Source organism: Gymnoscopelus microlampas (assembly GCF_963454915.1).
Source record: "Gymnoscopelus microlampas genome assembly, chromosome: 13".
NCBI lineage: Eukaryota > Metazoa > Chordata > Actinopteri > Myctophiformes > Myctophidae > Gymnoscopelus > Gymnoscopelus microlampas.
Window position 1 is genome coordinate 39,324,446 of NC_139950.1, and position 16,060 is coordinate 39,340,505.

Consider the following 16,060-nt stretch of genomic DNA (forward strand, 5'->3'; position numbering starts at 1 on the left):
AATGAACAGCTGTAAATACCGACCTGAGATTGCGCGCTGACCGGCCTCATACTAAATGACATTTTCAGTGCAATGAAATGCGTCTCACATCTTTCTCTTTCTCTGCCACTCCCTTTCTCTTCTCTCTCTCTCTCTCTCTCCCTCTCTCTCTCTCTCTCTCTCTCTCTCTCTCTCCCTCTCTCTCAGGGAACAGAGCTGAATGATGACCGTTCCCCGACCGAGGCCACGGTCATGACCACCTTCACCATCCTGCTGATTGACCAGAATGACAACGCCCCCAAATTCAACAGCTCCGAGTACCGGGTCCGAATCACCGAGCTGGCCCAAGTGGGCTTCGCCCTGCCTCTCTTCATCCAGGCCGAGGACAAGGATGAGGTGGGTCAGATGATGCAGCCATCTTGAAAAAGAAGGCAGAACCCTTTGTCTCCAGCCAGCCTCTTACCTGTATAAAGACAGACTATAGGGACTGGTTGGAGGTACTATTAAGTATTAGGACTGTGTCTTATACAGTATTTTTGGAAGAATCTGCTGCTTTGTATCCGTGTATGTGCTTAAAGTGTGATTCTGAGACCTGTTTTGCTACACAATGAGACCTACTCATTCACGGAGCACAGATAAGCATACCGATGGAGTTCATTGATTTGGTCAATGTCAATTACTTCTCACCCATGCCATATACAACCGGGGTTCTATCAAAGTTCAACATCTTCAGTAACAAGTTGTGCACAAATCTTGATACAATGACTGATAGTTAGACTAATACATTAATTTTATCATTATTCACTGTGCGTGTGTGTGTGTGTGTGTGCGCACACGTGCGTGCGTGGATAGGCAGCCCGGTTCAACAATTTCCCATCATGCATTTGCCAGTACCTATTACCTGAACCAAACAACTTTACTGCAGATATACAGTATACTGTACGTGCACGCATACACATACATATTCGGAAGGTGATAAGTCTACACACACACACACACACACACACACACACACACACACACAAACTGAGTTCATACAGACGATCACACTTGCTCTCTCACTCGCCTGCCCCCCCTCTCTCTCTCTCTCTCTCTCTCTCTCTCTCTCTCTCTCTCCCTCTCTCCCTTAGACATGTGCACATGCTCGCTCGGTCGCTCATGTGACCAGCACACATTCAGCTCTACTACAATTTAATTTGCTCTGGAAGAGATGGGGTAGAGCATCAAATTATACCTAACGAGGAAAATCAATCACCTGGGCTGGAGATAAGCCGAAAGCTAGTCAACTCTGATTGATTCACCCACGGCAGAACGCTGGGGTGGAATTTGACAGATAACTGCAAGTCAAGTGGATCGGGAGAAAAAAGATGCAGCGAGGGAGAGGAAGTGGGAGAGGAGAGGAAATTACACAGTAAAATCCTCAGTTTTCATTTGTCCATTTGTAACTCTTGAGACGTACAAATGTGACCTAATGGACCCGTAATTTGGTTACATGTGTACACTCTCAGAGTGTACAAATCAGTCAGTGGTGGAAGAAGTACTCAAATGTTTTACTTAAGTAAAAGTATCGATGCTGCAATGTAGAAGTACTCTGTTACAAGTAAAAGTCCGGAAAAAAAACATTTACTTGAGTAAAATTACAAAAGTATTGGTATCAAAATGTACTTAAAGTACCAAAAGTAAAAGTACTAAAATGTTTGACAATAGCGGATCTACAAGCTCACAACGCGTCGCGATGCGGCGCGTTGTGAGCTTGTAGATCGGCTATTTTCAAATAGCCTAGGTATAAAATAGGGCTAAAGTACAGTACTTGAGTACATTTACTTACAGTGTAGTTACTTTACACCACTGTGAACACTGAGGGTTGTAATATGTTATAGCATAATGAAGTGAAGCATGAGAGAGAGACAGTAACTCACAGAGAGAGAAAGACTATGCATGAGACAAAGAAACGTGTGGAGGAGAGAGACAGCATGCATGAGAGACAGTGAAACATGCGGAGGAGAGAGAGAGAGAGAGAGAGAGACAGTAGGCCTCTGTATGAGAGACAGAAAAACTTGCGGAGAGAATGCAGCATGGAGGGGTTCTTTTTTGCAGCCGCTGTTGTTTATTCATGCCAGGGGAGTGTATTTGCTCCTGTCGGCATGGCGATGGTGAAGCGGGGAGAGCAACCCTGTGTGTGTGTGTGTTGTGGTGTGTGTGGGTGCGTGTGCATGTTTGCACGTGTGCGCAAGCCCGTGTCCGCGTGTGTGTGTGTGTGTGTGTGTGTGTGTGTGTGTGAGAGAGTGAGCATTGCTACACGGTGGCAACGTGCACTGGTGGGGATCGACCCGTACACCTGGCGTGTGATAAGAGAGGCTAGCACCCCTCCTTATTCCACCTCCTGCTCCCCCCGCCTGTGTTTATCTGGGTTTGCATTTTTGTGTGTATAATTATATTTGTGTGTGTGTGTGTGTGTGTGTGTGTGTGTGTGTGTGTGTGTGTGTGTGTGTGTGTGTGTGTGTGTGTGTGTGTGTGTGTGTGTGTGTGTGTGTGAGAGAGAGAGAGAGTTTTGGCGTTGCAGTCAGTCTGAACTCCCTAACATCATGGCTGACTTTTCAGTGCCATGCACTGTAAAATCCTCTGTTTCAATTTAACTCTGAGAACGAACAAATGGAACCAAATGGACCTGTATGGGTTTTTGCCGTGATTTTACAGTGTAATAACTGAAGGGAAACTAGTGATGTAAAACAAAATGGGATGCTGTTGAAAAGCACTACCTGCTTACACACACACACACACACATACAGACAGACAGACACCCACAACACACGTGCGCGTGCGCACACACACACAGAGACAGACCTAAAAAAAGCATCAGTGCAATTACTAGCTACTAACAGGAACAACTAATCTATTCAAAGCGAGTGCTTTTTTCCCCCACGTTAGACTCCCACCAACTCAATCTGCTGCACTATGCTGCCTGTTAACCTTCTCACACAGGGAGACTCTGCATCTCCATTCACTGCTCTGTATGGACGAGCTGAAGAGGCTTGTGGAAAACTGCCATATGGCTACAGTACAGAGGCTGATTTATACCGGTTATGAATAGGGTCGCTCGCTGAAAATTGCAGATCTACAAGCTCACGCGTGTCGTGAACTTGTAGATCTGCTATTTCCGGCACCCGTGCAGCACCACTGTGCAACCAAGTATAACTCTTGACTTTTAGCCAGATCTGCAGTAGTAGCAACACCATGCTCTCTGATCACCACCAGCACGACAGACAGTACAGCCAGTGGTGGAAAAAAGTATTCACATTTTTTACTGAAGTAAAAGTATCAATACTGCAATGTAGAAATACTCTGTTACAAAAAATTACTTGAGTAAAAGTACAACATTATTGGTATCAAAATGTACTTAAAGTACCAAAAGTAGAAAGTACTGCCAAATCGTGCGTCGCACCTCGATGGATATTAATGTTAAACTTCATGACTGCTGCATAAACTTCACATCCAGGGAATACAATTGACACTTTGTTTGTTTGTCTGTCTGTCTGTTTGGTCAGTTTTCAATTGTTTTATATTTTTTTACGCTTTCAACCCATATGTCCATGCGTGCCGTGCACACGCCTACATGTTCACACTCAACTGACTCTTCGGTGTAATCTCGCTTTCTCCATGTGTGGAGGGCTTGTTTCTTTGAGAGTGACTGCTTGGCTCGCAACTTTTTTGGCCGCTGGAACCCGTCACAGAAAAAAAAACGCCCTCTGACAGGCCGCTTTTACAGATGGCTTTCTAAAGGCTGAGGCAAATGGACGGGCAATTACGTTTATGGGCAGTTTGAGGTGACATCCCTGCATATTGAATGGTCTTTTAAATAGCAGCCATCAGCCACAATGTTTCTCCCAGAGATGAAAACAAGAACAAGGGGGCTATTTCCAGCATAATGCCATGAATCGACCACGTCACCCGGCCTTCTTCCTCATGTCTGCCATGGTGGTCATGTCCAAGCTGATACATCATCCCCGTGGCAGTGTGGCAGAAACCTTGTATGTCCAAAACCATGACTTTTCATGTCATTAAACTGGAGGCAAAAATCATCTACATCAGAAGTTTTTTTTATCCCACGATTTTGTAACCGTTTTTCACCCGGTGCCAATTATCTAAGTGATCCTGGGCGCTACACTCCCTCCGCCAGCCTAAGGAGCCCAGAGCCGAGCTCATGCCTCCTTCAATGCATGAGAGCCAACTGACCTTCTTATCACCTGACAGGGGGGAGTTTCCCCTGTAGGAGAGATAACAGGCAAACATTGATCAAAATAGCAATTCTTCTACATTCTCTAATTGTGTAGACTTCTTGTAAATTAAGTAATGCAGATGTTTAACAACAATTGAACTCTTGAGAAAGTTGTCTCTGAAGAGACAACTTTCTCAAGTTTTTTTCTGCGCGGGCGTTGACGCTGCAAGCTGTTGATTTCAAAAAGTCACACAGCCTGAAATCTAACCTCTTGCTCCAGATCTGAATGACGGGGAAGAAAAAAGAGAGGAATAGGAACTCTGAAGAGTTAAAGATCTATAAGGGTCCATTTGGTTACCAACTCTCCATCATTTTTTTTTATCCCTCGATTTTTGTAACCCTTCTTTCACCCGGTGCCAATTTGCTAAGTGATCCTGGGCACTACACTCCCCCCACCAGCCTAGGGAGGCCAGGGCCGAGCTCATGCCTCCTTCAATGCATGAGAGCCAACTGACCTTCTTGTCACCTGACAGGGGGGAGTTTCCCTGGTTGGACGTAGCACGTGGAAGGAAGGAACAACTCTCCATCATTTAGCTGGGGACCACCTGGAACCCCCTCAAGGACCACTGGTGGTCCCCGGACCACTGGCTGACAACCACTGATCTACATTGTGTAAAGAAATATTTGTAACACTGCTTTTGCGTGACATTGTCATGCAATGAAGCATAAAATAGGGCTTTAATTTATGAAAAACATAAAGAGATGAAATATGGACATGCAAGGTTTTTTGCCCGACAGCGGTAATTTGAAGAAGGTTCTTGGGGTTTTGTGGAGGAAGGAGGGAAGGAGGGAAGGATGGACGGACGTGGAATGTTACAGTAGGTCCAAAGGAGGGTTTTGATGGCGTTCTGACGTTCCTACAAACAGGTCAGAGGTTTTAGGTATATCGAAGATCAAGGGAAAAGGGTTTATACAGTACAGTCTGCATTAAAAGTGTTACTTCATGTTACACTGTAATTCATTGTTTGGAACGGGGGAGTCTGGTGCAGACGAAGGAGGAGCCCAGCCAGGAGGCCATCCACAGAGCCTAGTCTCTCTCCACGTGCCAGAGCCTCCGCTCTCCCCCAGTCCCGGCATTGTAGTTCCGGAGAAGCGGATCGAGTGGCCCTGTCTTGCCCTATAAGAGGACTGACCGTGGGTAGCTACTGGGACGTAAGTCGGGGGCTTGATCAACCCCGGCTGGGTCACCTGGGTGAGGGTGTATGTTGCGAGACCCGAAACACCCGTCGACCCCAGGCTACAACACTGATGATACGTCTTTTGTTTTTGTCGCATTATTAAGCCAATAATTTGATGACCAGCAGACCGGTATAGGCAACGGTTCCAGTAGGAGACACAAAGGAGACTCTTTGTGTCTCCTACCGGAACTGCTGCCGATCATCAAATTATTGGCTTAGGAATGCGACAAAAACAACAAAATATCCATGAATTCAAGTCTCCATGGGGTGACTAATTGATAGAAAAAAGGCATTTTGGGGTTGAACTATCCCTTTAATCCAAACACACCACACAGCTGCTGCCATAGACATAGTCCCAGACCCGCTGCATTGAAGTAGATAGTCATGGTTGTCATTGGGTATCTCATCATGTCCTCCTCAGCACACCATTAGTTCTCTATTGTGTCATTTTCCTCTCGTGAACCACACGCTGTAATGATTAAGGTACACGGCATTAACTGTCTCTATATCGGTAATCATCCCGTTAGCAGCATTACCTCTCCACGGGGGCAGAGCCTTGGGGATTTACTCTGTTCTGCAACCCAAATGCCCGATTACAATTTACATAACGTTAAGCAATAGGGCGCTGCCTGTGAGCTTTTATGTGATTGCAGATAAAGAGAGAGAACTCAGATGGGGAGACGAGATGAACCTGTAGCGGCGGCGGAATAATCTGATAACAAACTGCTGTTTTTGTTGAATCTAATCTCCTCTTATTCATTTAACCCATTCAATCCGGACACACGCATCTGTGTAATTTTAAGATCTCTTTTGGGCTATTCAAAAATAGCAGATATACAAGCCCATAGCTTGAGCTATGAGTTTGTAGATCTACTATATATTTTTTAAATCGTGAAAATGTGTGCAAGTCTTTGAATATATATATTTCTAAAACGAACATTTGTAACTGAAATCTTTGCTTCTGGAGGTCCCTGGAACAACATATTTTACAAATGTTCGCTTTAAAGATATATCAAAGATTTGCACAAATGTTCATGATTTTTCAAAAAATAGCAGATCTACAAGCTCATATCGCAGCACTTGTGCCGCGCTATGAGCTTGTATACTGTATCTGCTATTTTTGAATAGCCAAAGACATCTAAAATGACAGAGATGCGTTCCCGGTCTAAATGGATTAAGGTTGTTTGTTTGTTTTTGTTTGTCCCTCTTTTGCCTTGCTTTCCTTTTTCCTCCCAAGGAGCAGCTCAGTCCAGGTTAAATGTTTATTGAACTCTGAAACAATTTCCTCTCTGCGGAGTGCGGATCAATCGTCCCCGTCGTCGTCACGAGCCGTTTCGCCGGCAAATGGATTTGCGCAGGAATAGGAATAGGAGGCTTTATAATTGGCTGTGGGTGACGAGACAGAGCTCATTACGCAGCAAGCGTTGGTCAGCAGTGACTATGTGGTTTGTGTGTGCGTGCGTGCGTACGTACGTGCGTGTGTGTGAGAGAGTGCGCGGGCGTTGACGCTGCAAGCTGTTGATTTCAAAAAGTCACACAGCCTGAAATCTAACCTCTTGCTCCAGATCTGAATGACGGTGGGAGAAAAGAGAGAGGAATAGGAAAATGATAGATTACAGGTGGAGGGGAGAGGTGTCCATGCTGAGAGATAGAAGGTGAAGGATGAGGGAGGATGAATGCTGAGAGATGTAGAGATAATAGGAAAAGAAATGCTGGGCGGATGGGACCGATAAGAGGTGAATACTGTATGTATGTGACTGGCATCGATCGTGCGGCTTCCCCGCCAAACATGCGCTTCCCTGCGAATCCTCACGCTCGTTGTCGGCGTCGGGATAAGAGGCTGTTCGCTATCAGGCTCGCCATCAACCACGGTTTGAATGAAAACAGCCGTGTACAGTATGGATAAGCGTGATCCTTTTAGATACAGACTAGGCCATCCATTGTATTGCAATACACAGGCTACAGCTAACTCACCAGGTGGTATTACAGAGCTGTTGGCTCTTGCAGTTGTTATCAGTATGTTGAGCAGTGGTGGAAAATGTACTCAAATGTTTTACTTAAGTAAAAGTATCAATACTGTTACCGTGTTGCAAGTCCCGAATTCTAAATTTATTTGCGTAAAAGTACAGTACAAAAGTATTGGTATCAAAATGTACTTAAAGTACCAAAAGTAAAAGTACTAAAATGTTTGAAAATAGCAGATCTACAAGCTCACAACGCGTCACACCAAGGCTATTTTCAAATAGCCTTGGTATAAAATAGGGTTAAAATGGTTGATGTATGTTTTATAACGTAATAATTTACATCTGCAAAATAACTAGTAACTAAAGTTTTCAGACAAATCTGTACATGTACAGATGGCTGGCATCACGACGAGATGAAAACCCAACAGTGTGTGAGGTTTGGATGGTACTTGAGGTTCGGGAGACTCGTGATGACTTATGTTAACCACTTGAAACTCTAGTATATACTTTATTGACCGGGCTCCCCCAGGGATCTGTACTTGGTCCCCTCCTTTTTTCCCTCTACGCCAAATATCTTTGCTGGAAAGGGTAGAGGGGAGACCTTTCTTAATCCCATGGGGTCAAGTTTGCAGTTTGCAGTTTCAGCATCACCCAGCTGATGGCTGCTCATATGGTCCTGGTGAGCGCTGGGTGGGGGGGAGGGGGGTGGCTGTTGCCCAGGGACACTCGGACACATAGACCAGGGTCGGGAGGCAAATTCTTGACCTTCTGCTTACCGGACGGCCTCTCTAACCACTGATCTATGACCGTCACATACATAACTGATCTACAAAGGGCAGCAGTGGCTCAGCGGCCGGATGGCAACCGCGAGGTTACCAGTTCGATCCCGGGCTCCACCAGAGTCAGTGTCGAAGTGTCCTTGAGCAAGACGCTGAACCCCTAATTGCTCCTGGTGAGCAGGTTGGGGCCTTGCATGGTTTCCTCCGCCATCGGTGTATGAATGTGTGTGTGAATGGGTGAATGTAATGCACAATCTATGTAAAGCGCTTTGGATACAAGCGCTATATAAATGCACCATTTACAAGCTCACCGCGTGCCGTGACGCGTTGTGACCTTAGATATGCTGTTTTTGCCAAAATATTCGGCTATTTCGCCAAATGTTCGCCTATTATGAAATGCCCAGTGTACGGATGCTAGGGTTCACATGCTTAAATTTACGCTAGTGTATTGACTGCAAAGTAGAACATATAAATGGACAAATAGACTTTCATTCATCTTAGTTCTTCTCTGGCACATATGACACAGGATCCATCATTAATAATCTGTATCAGTCACCGCCTAGGCTCACACTCACTTCCTTTCATGACTGACCCTCCTCTCTGCCATCACTCATCGCTGCCTCTTCTCCTGTTCTTCCCCCTGGGCAGGGAGTGAACAGCATGTTCCAGGTGTTTCTGACGGGGAACAATTCAGATCACTTCACCATCTCTCCCACGGCGGTGCAGGGCAGAGCTGACATACGGATGAGGGTGGCCGTGCCTCTGGACTTTGAGAACATCCGCAGCTACAGCTTCTCTGTGAGTCTTATGTGTCTGTTAACCCATTGAGACCTGAAGCCGATTCTACATGAATTCTCCTAAATCTCAACAGTTTTCTGAAAAACGTTTGTTTCTATATCAGTGGTGCTCAATCTTTTTCATGTCAAGGACCCCCAAAATGACATGTATTTGACCGTGGACCCCCATCAAAATATTTTGTTCCAGGGACCCCCCAGAAGCAAAGATTTGAGTTAAAAATGTTCGCTTTAAAAATATATATATTCAAAGATTTGCACACATTTTCACGATTTTTTCAAAAATAGCAGATCTACAAGCTCGTAGCGCGGCACCGAGCCCAAAGTGTAAAATAATGCTTTTTAGCTCAAATCTAAAAATGAGACAGTTCCCGGTCTTAATGGGTTAACACCCTCCAGCATGTCACTTGCTTAGCTATGCATTAGAGTTGGAATTGTACAGTACCTTATATAAGAGTCACCACATCAATTATTACTGCACTTTTCAAATGAAAAACCATACTCTACCATACTATGCTATACTGCTTTTTATGGACAGCCCTTAAGTGTGGTTGACATCTAAAAGAAGCGCGCTGTGAAGAGCAAGACCTTGATCCATGATGATTGGACCTTGGCTGAACACTCACTGAGCTCCTAGCACCAGGATGGAATGTGGCTTTAATATCGTTGCTGTCACGCAGAAACCTTGTATCTCCCCGTATCTCCTCGTATCTCACAACGTCTCACGGTGCGAGACCTTGTGAGCTTGGAGATCGGCTATTCCCCCCCCCCAAAAAAATGGTTTTGAACAAAACATTTAAAAAGGTTTTGGACATATGAGGTTTTCACCTGACACCGACAATATGTTTCTGTTGTTTTTCATTTGTTCAGACACACGGCTCAGACGCTCTTAAATAAAGCCTGAATGTTGGAACGACTTAATTGGTATTTTCACCTCAATTCACCGCAAGTCATTTACAGAAGTAACATATGCTTTGCCCTGTGTGTCGTCTAAGATCTGCCAAACTCTAAGCTGCAATTCATTACTCAGCATTTTATCAGTATAAAACCATAAAGATCTATTTACAGTATCTAAGCAGTGAGTATATTATCTGACAGCTGTTCTCTTTCTATAAAAGTTGCATTGCATTAAAGGGATAGTTCAAAAAAATAAAATAAAATTTCTATCGATTAGTCACCCCATGGATATTTTTTGTTTTTGTCGCATTCCTAAGCCAATATTTCGATGACCAGCATATCGGTAGGTAGCGGTTCCGGTAGGACACACAAAGGAGACGCTTTGTGTCTCCTACCGGGACCGCTGCCAGTCATAAAGTTATTGGCTTCGGAATGTGACAAAAACAAAAAATATCCATGAATTCAAGTCTCCCTGGGGTGACTAATCGATAGAAAAAAAGTCATTTTGGGGGTGAACTATCCCTTTAATGACAGTTCTTATTTGAGTGCGTAGTGTGCAAAGCATACAGTACATTTTTATTGTTTTTTCTCCCCAGCTCTATGCCAATGAATCCATGTCGGACCACGTTGGATTTGCTCGCATCTTCATCGACCTGATCAACGAGAACGATAACCGTCCCATATTCAGCAAGCCTCTGTACAACATCAGCCTTCCTGAGAACACCCCCCAGGGCACCTCACTCCTACGCATCCTGGTGAGTACACGTATATATATACCTTCTGAACGCTGCAGACAGCCAGCAGGGCGATACATCATTCATAATTCAACACCGAGAGGATGTGAAGAGATGACTATTGAGATATTTAAGATTCCAAAATGTTATATTAATGATCCATAAAGAACTTAAACAAATACAGACGTTGCTTGATTCTAAGTGAGTATAGTCTTGGGAAGCAACAGATCCTGAGGCCCTTAGGTCAGTCTGGAGCTTATCTCCTGTTTTCCTAGTGTGAGGCTTCTTGATGTAAAAGGACATGACGCTAGTACAGTACATTATGTCACAGGGAATTATCCCCCAATCTAACCCTTGATACTGAGTGCCAACTCAGGGATTGGGTACCATTTTTGAGCGGTGTAGCCGCTCCTATAAGTGGGGTTGGGACCCATGACCCATCCGTCGTGAAAGTTTGTCTTTCGCTGTACTGTGATTGGCTGATAAGTATTCAGGCCTTTTGCTCAGTACTGTGATTGGCTAGCGAGACGCATGATGAAATTCATAACCTATAAATATCACCACGCACTTAAAAAAAAACACTTTTTTTAAAAGTGAGCTTCCATCACTGTGATGACCACTGTTCTAAATAACACCGCTCACTTCACACTGGGTGTGATTTTTGGGGCGGTGTAGCCGCCCCCTATAAGTGAGTTTTGGACACCGACCAAAAAATTTGTGTACCCCCTAACCCTTCCATTGTTAATGCAAATCGATACTTTTTTTCATATCAGCCAATCACATTACAGCTAGTTTCATCACCACTAACTGTAATGTGATTGGCTGACTTTGCAAATTCAGGACTGTGATTGGCTAGTGAAACACATGACACATGTGCAGCCCTATGAATAGCAGTATGGACTTTAAAAAAAGTCATTTATCCTTTTATAAAGTGAGTCATGTTGTGATGACCACACACCGCCCACTTCACACTGGGTGTGATTTTTTATAGTCTTTGCATGGACTTGGCCAGGAATTGAACCCTGACCTCCCAGTGTCAGGGCTGACACTCTAACCGCAAGACCACTGAGCTAAATTGCTTGGTTGTACTTGTGACTCAACCCATTAAGATCTATGAGGCCGATTCCAATACAAAGGCCTTCTAAATCAGTAGTTCTCCCGACTTTTTCGTGCCAAGGTTTGCTATATATTTGGTCGCGGACCTCCATCTGAAAATGTTTTGTGCCAGGGACCCCCAGAAGAGAAGATTTGTGTTAAAAATGTTTAAATTATTCAACATTTTTCACTTTAAAGATTTTTAAAAAATGGCAGATGTACAAGCTTGCAGCGCGTCACGAAGGACATGTGTTTTCAATGAATCTAACATGGTTAAAATGGAGTTTGAAGTTAAAATGGGTTTGTGTATTAGGAAGGGGGTGTGTCTGATAAAATGCATATCAAATATCTAAATACTGAATCGAGCAACTTAAAAACTGTCTGGGATGCTCACAAAATCCAGAGTAGATGATAAAAAAATAGAAAAAGTGCTCCTCGGACTCGGAGCACAGGTCTCCGCCAGGTCAGGTACGTTATTGTGGCCTCCTGGTGGCGCTATAATAGGCCAATGTGAAAAGGGTGCCATTTATTCTTAGGCCTTTCACGGCAATCGAACACTGCATTCATGATTTGATGCATTTTGTTCCAAAAATGTGTTTTGCTAAATTATACCTGCTGGTGGCTCTATAACAGGCCAATGTGAAAAGGGTTTCTTCCTCGGCCTAGTGGGAATGTGCGTGTGAAATTTCAGGGAAATCGCAAGCTGCGTGCATACTGTAGTTTGAGGCATTTTGTTCAAAACGGACCAATCCTGCAAACTTTGGAAGCCAACCTTAGCTAATCACGATGGAATATGGGAAATCTGACAGATGGTGTCGATCACATGACTATAGAGATACTGTGTACAGATTTGCATGATGTTTGGATAAAATCTGTAGGTGTAATATAAAAAAATGGGTTTTGCACAAATCGGCCTCCTGGTGGCGCTATAACAGGCCCATGTGAAAATTTGGGGCAGAGGTTCTGAATTGTTATCCAGGGAGTGTGTGTGCACAGTTTCGCAGCGACCGGGTCGACGGTGCCTGAGAGTAGCTGGTCGCACACGGACAGGACACACGGACGGACACACGGACGGACGGACGGACGGACGGACAGAAAACATACTCTCTCGCCATGCCTTTCGGCCTGGCGGAGACAATGACCACAAACATGGTTGAAAGTGAAATATCCCTTTACGAGACTGCTTCCTGCTTCTCATGTGAATGGTCACTCCTGGAGACCCCACATGTCTCCCCTATTGGTCATATTGGGTCACACTCCTTTCTACTGACTAGATCAATGGTTCTCAACCTGTGGGTCGAGACCCCCAGGGGGGTCCCCACATGTTTTTGGGGGGTCCCCAGATAACAGTAAAGTCACAATTTAAGACCTTTTTTAATACCTTTTATAATAAAATGAAATAATAAAATAGCATTACTGCATCAGTAATCCTCAAACTATACTGTAAAAACTGGTCAAACATTGGCCAAATTGTCAAATAGAGGCAAAGAGGCAAACATTGTGAAAATAGACGATCTACAAGCTCACAACGCCTCGCTTATCTGTGGAATCAGGGTGGGGGGGGTCCCCAGTTCAAATATGATTATGTTGGGGGGTCGCAGCCTGAAAAGGTTGAGAACCACTGGACTAGATTAACCCAATCTGAACCTCTCCAGCAGCCCCTAAAACTCAGCATTATTATTATTCATTACAATTCATTCCATTGACAGCACACCCGCTCTCCACTAGACACAAGTGCTAATGCACACAGTGAAAATCAATAGTGTTTATAGACTGGTGTGCTCATGAAATGGAGATTGCAGGGCAATCTAATACCCGATAAGTCTGGCTGATGTTGGCTCTGCGCCGGTGCGTATATACGGCGAGCCGTGCGGTCCTGATCGCCCCGGCTGTACACTAGTGAATGGGATGTGAAAAGAACGAGGTGATGAGGAGACCTAGCAGGGGTGGCAACGTTGGTACACACTGTAACTGACGCTAGCGGATGGTGTAGTCTTCTGTAAGACCTGAGGCCGATTCTACAATCCTGTCTTCTAAATCCCAACAGTTTTCTGAAAAACTTATGTTGCTATATCAGTGGGTCTCAAACTGTAGAAAGATTCCAGGATGATACCCAGGGCCTGGGTATTTTGTTTCATTCTTCCATACATTTTTGCTCTTTCTCCTTTGCCTTCTTACACCCCCCCCTCCTCTCTCTCTCTTAAACACCTCAAATTAGGTCTGCAATGCACTGATATACAACAATGAGCTGTATGTTCAACTGTGTACTATATTTGACTCTCTGCTGTCGCGGGATGCACACTCTTAGCACGTGTTTTTCCTTGTTCATGTTGTGCTTGCTCATAGTGCATACCTGTTAGTTTGGATGGCTTTATGACAGGGAGTGGACTCACAAACTCTCAAAATGTCTCTGTCGCTCTCTATCTAACACACACACACACACACACACACACACACACACACACACACACACACACACACACAAACAGCAGGTCTGGTGTAGAACTCTGTCTAGGTCATCTCCCTCAATGTCAACACATGGCCAAAGCAGGGCAAAGGCATGCCATAATTTATCCTGCGTGTGTATGTATGTGTCAGTATGTCTGTCTGTGTGTGTCTGTACTTCCATGTACTTGTTTGTTTACATATGCATGCACACACATAGTCATTCATTTATCACTTCTATTGTTTAAATCACTTTTTATCCACTGTAGCCGTGATACACTAGTGCTTGTAAATTTGCCAGACTATTGTTCTCTGCTTCATTAACTGTACATATGGTATAAAATGGGACGATGGCATTTCCTCCTGTATGCACACAATAAGTAATATTTTATTCTAGCATAAAATGCATCCCCCTTCAGTATACATTTAATGGTTAGTTGAGTTACTGTTAAATGGGGGTCTGTGCTGTTTAGTCCTGTACTGTATAGGAGCATATTGTTCATACAGTACTGGTGCCAATCTGAGAGGTAAAATAACAATTAACGGTCAACCATGCCCCAGGATAGATTTGATCTGATTGTATGAAATATATTATTTATTAGTTAGAGGTGATATTATTGATATGCGGATTTCATGAAGCTGCTATTAAATATTACTCTGAAGCTGTGTCATACCAGCTACTGTACCATACTGTACCGGAGGTACTAAATGTGATTTGATTAGCTATAGATATTATGCTCTGCTTTCCACTACAGAGCAAAACTTTTTTTATTTGAGAGTAAATTAATTGTTATTGTTGTTGTTATTCATTTAAATTGGTAAACTTTACCCATTTACCAATTATATCCATACATTATAGAGTATGAAGTTTGGAGTCTTGTTAACGTTGGCTAGCAAAACGACCATTCGTTTTTATTGTGTTGATGGACTGAAGGCCGTACAACATGAGCAGTCTGTACGGCTGTGCTCAGCCACACAGTGATCTGTGCAGCAGATGGTCAGCCAAATGATGTTTCAGCACCAGGAAACCGGACAGCACCTCCGATGACCTCGGCTCTCAAGGTGGCCCGGACCAGAACTATGCAGTAGAGCTCTTCACAGGCCCCCCGATTCCGAAAATAACCGACAGGACCCGAGACCCGCACGGGTTAGATCCGTGTTTTATCATAATCACTCGTACCGGGTAGGGATCGGCGCTCGGAACTCGGGTCTGTCCATCATTATGTCTAATACCCCAGTGGATCCGAGAAGAACCCTAGTATGCCTACTGTGTGTGTGCGCGGCTGCACTAATCAGGAGAGAAACGCAATGAAGTGCTACTTGTGTGTGATGTTTTAGACAGACCTAGGATCAGGCTAGTGCAGCAGCGACATGAATGGCTGTGCATCTTGTGTGATGATTATGCTGGTTTATTGCAGCGCAAAAAAAAAGTTTTGGTGCGCAATGCAAGTGCACCACCATACTGCAAGTCAAGCCAGCTGCCAGGCTGATTTGAAAACACCAGTGTGCAAAAGTGAAAGCAAAGCTTTGATCATAAAATATGGTCATTGGTCAATAGGGCTGCTATTATTTCATAAAGTCCACATTTATTTAAGAAGAAAACCTTTTGTCACTCATGTTAAATGAATACCTCTGCGCATATTTATTTATTTATCTTGTAGTTTCATATGCGCTTTTTTGAAGGGCTTAATGCAGGGTCGGGTCTGTAAAATCTCTGAGATAATCAGGTTTCGGAATTTCACCGGTCCAATTACGGTCCGGGTCACTGCAGTACACCTAGAACACACTGCAGTACACCTAGATACACTGCACTACACCTACAGTAGAACACACTGCAGTACACCTAGAACACACTGCACTACACCCAGACACACAATGATATGCACTGCTGCGTCTGCAGACAGACCTGCGATTGGGAA

The 16,060-nt window shown here is 44.2% G+C and overlaps 1 protein-coding gene across 1 annotated transcript in view; it reads left to right on the forward strand.

The window, feature by feature from the left end:
* The window catches only part of cdh23 (cadherin-related 23), a 306,429-nt gene that overhangs the window by 157,051 nt on the left and 133,318 nt on the right, over window positions 1-16,060 (forward strand). The window contains exons 11-13 of the mRNA XM_084076986.1: window positions 187-375; window positions 8,825-8,974; window positions 10,464-10,622. Of these exons, the coding sequence (XP_083933112.1) occupies window positions 187-375; window positions 8,825-8,974; window positions 10,464-10,622 (498 nt within the window). The remainder of the gene's footprint in view (window positions 1-186; window positions 376-8,824; window positions 8,975-10,463; window positions 10,623-16,060) is intronic.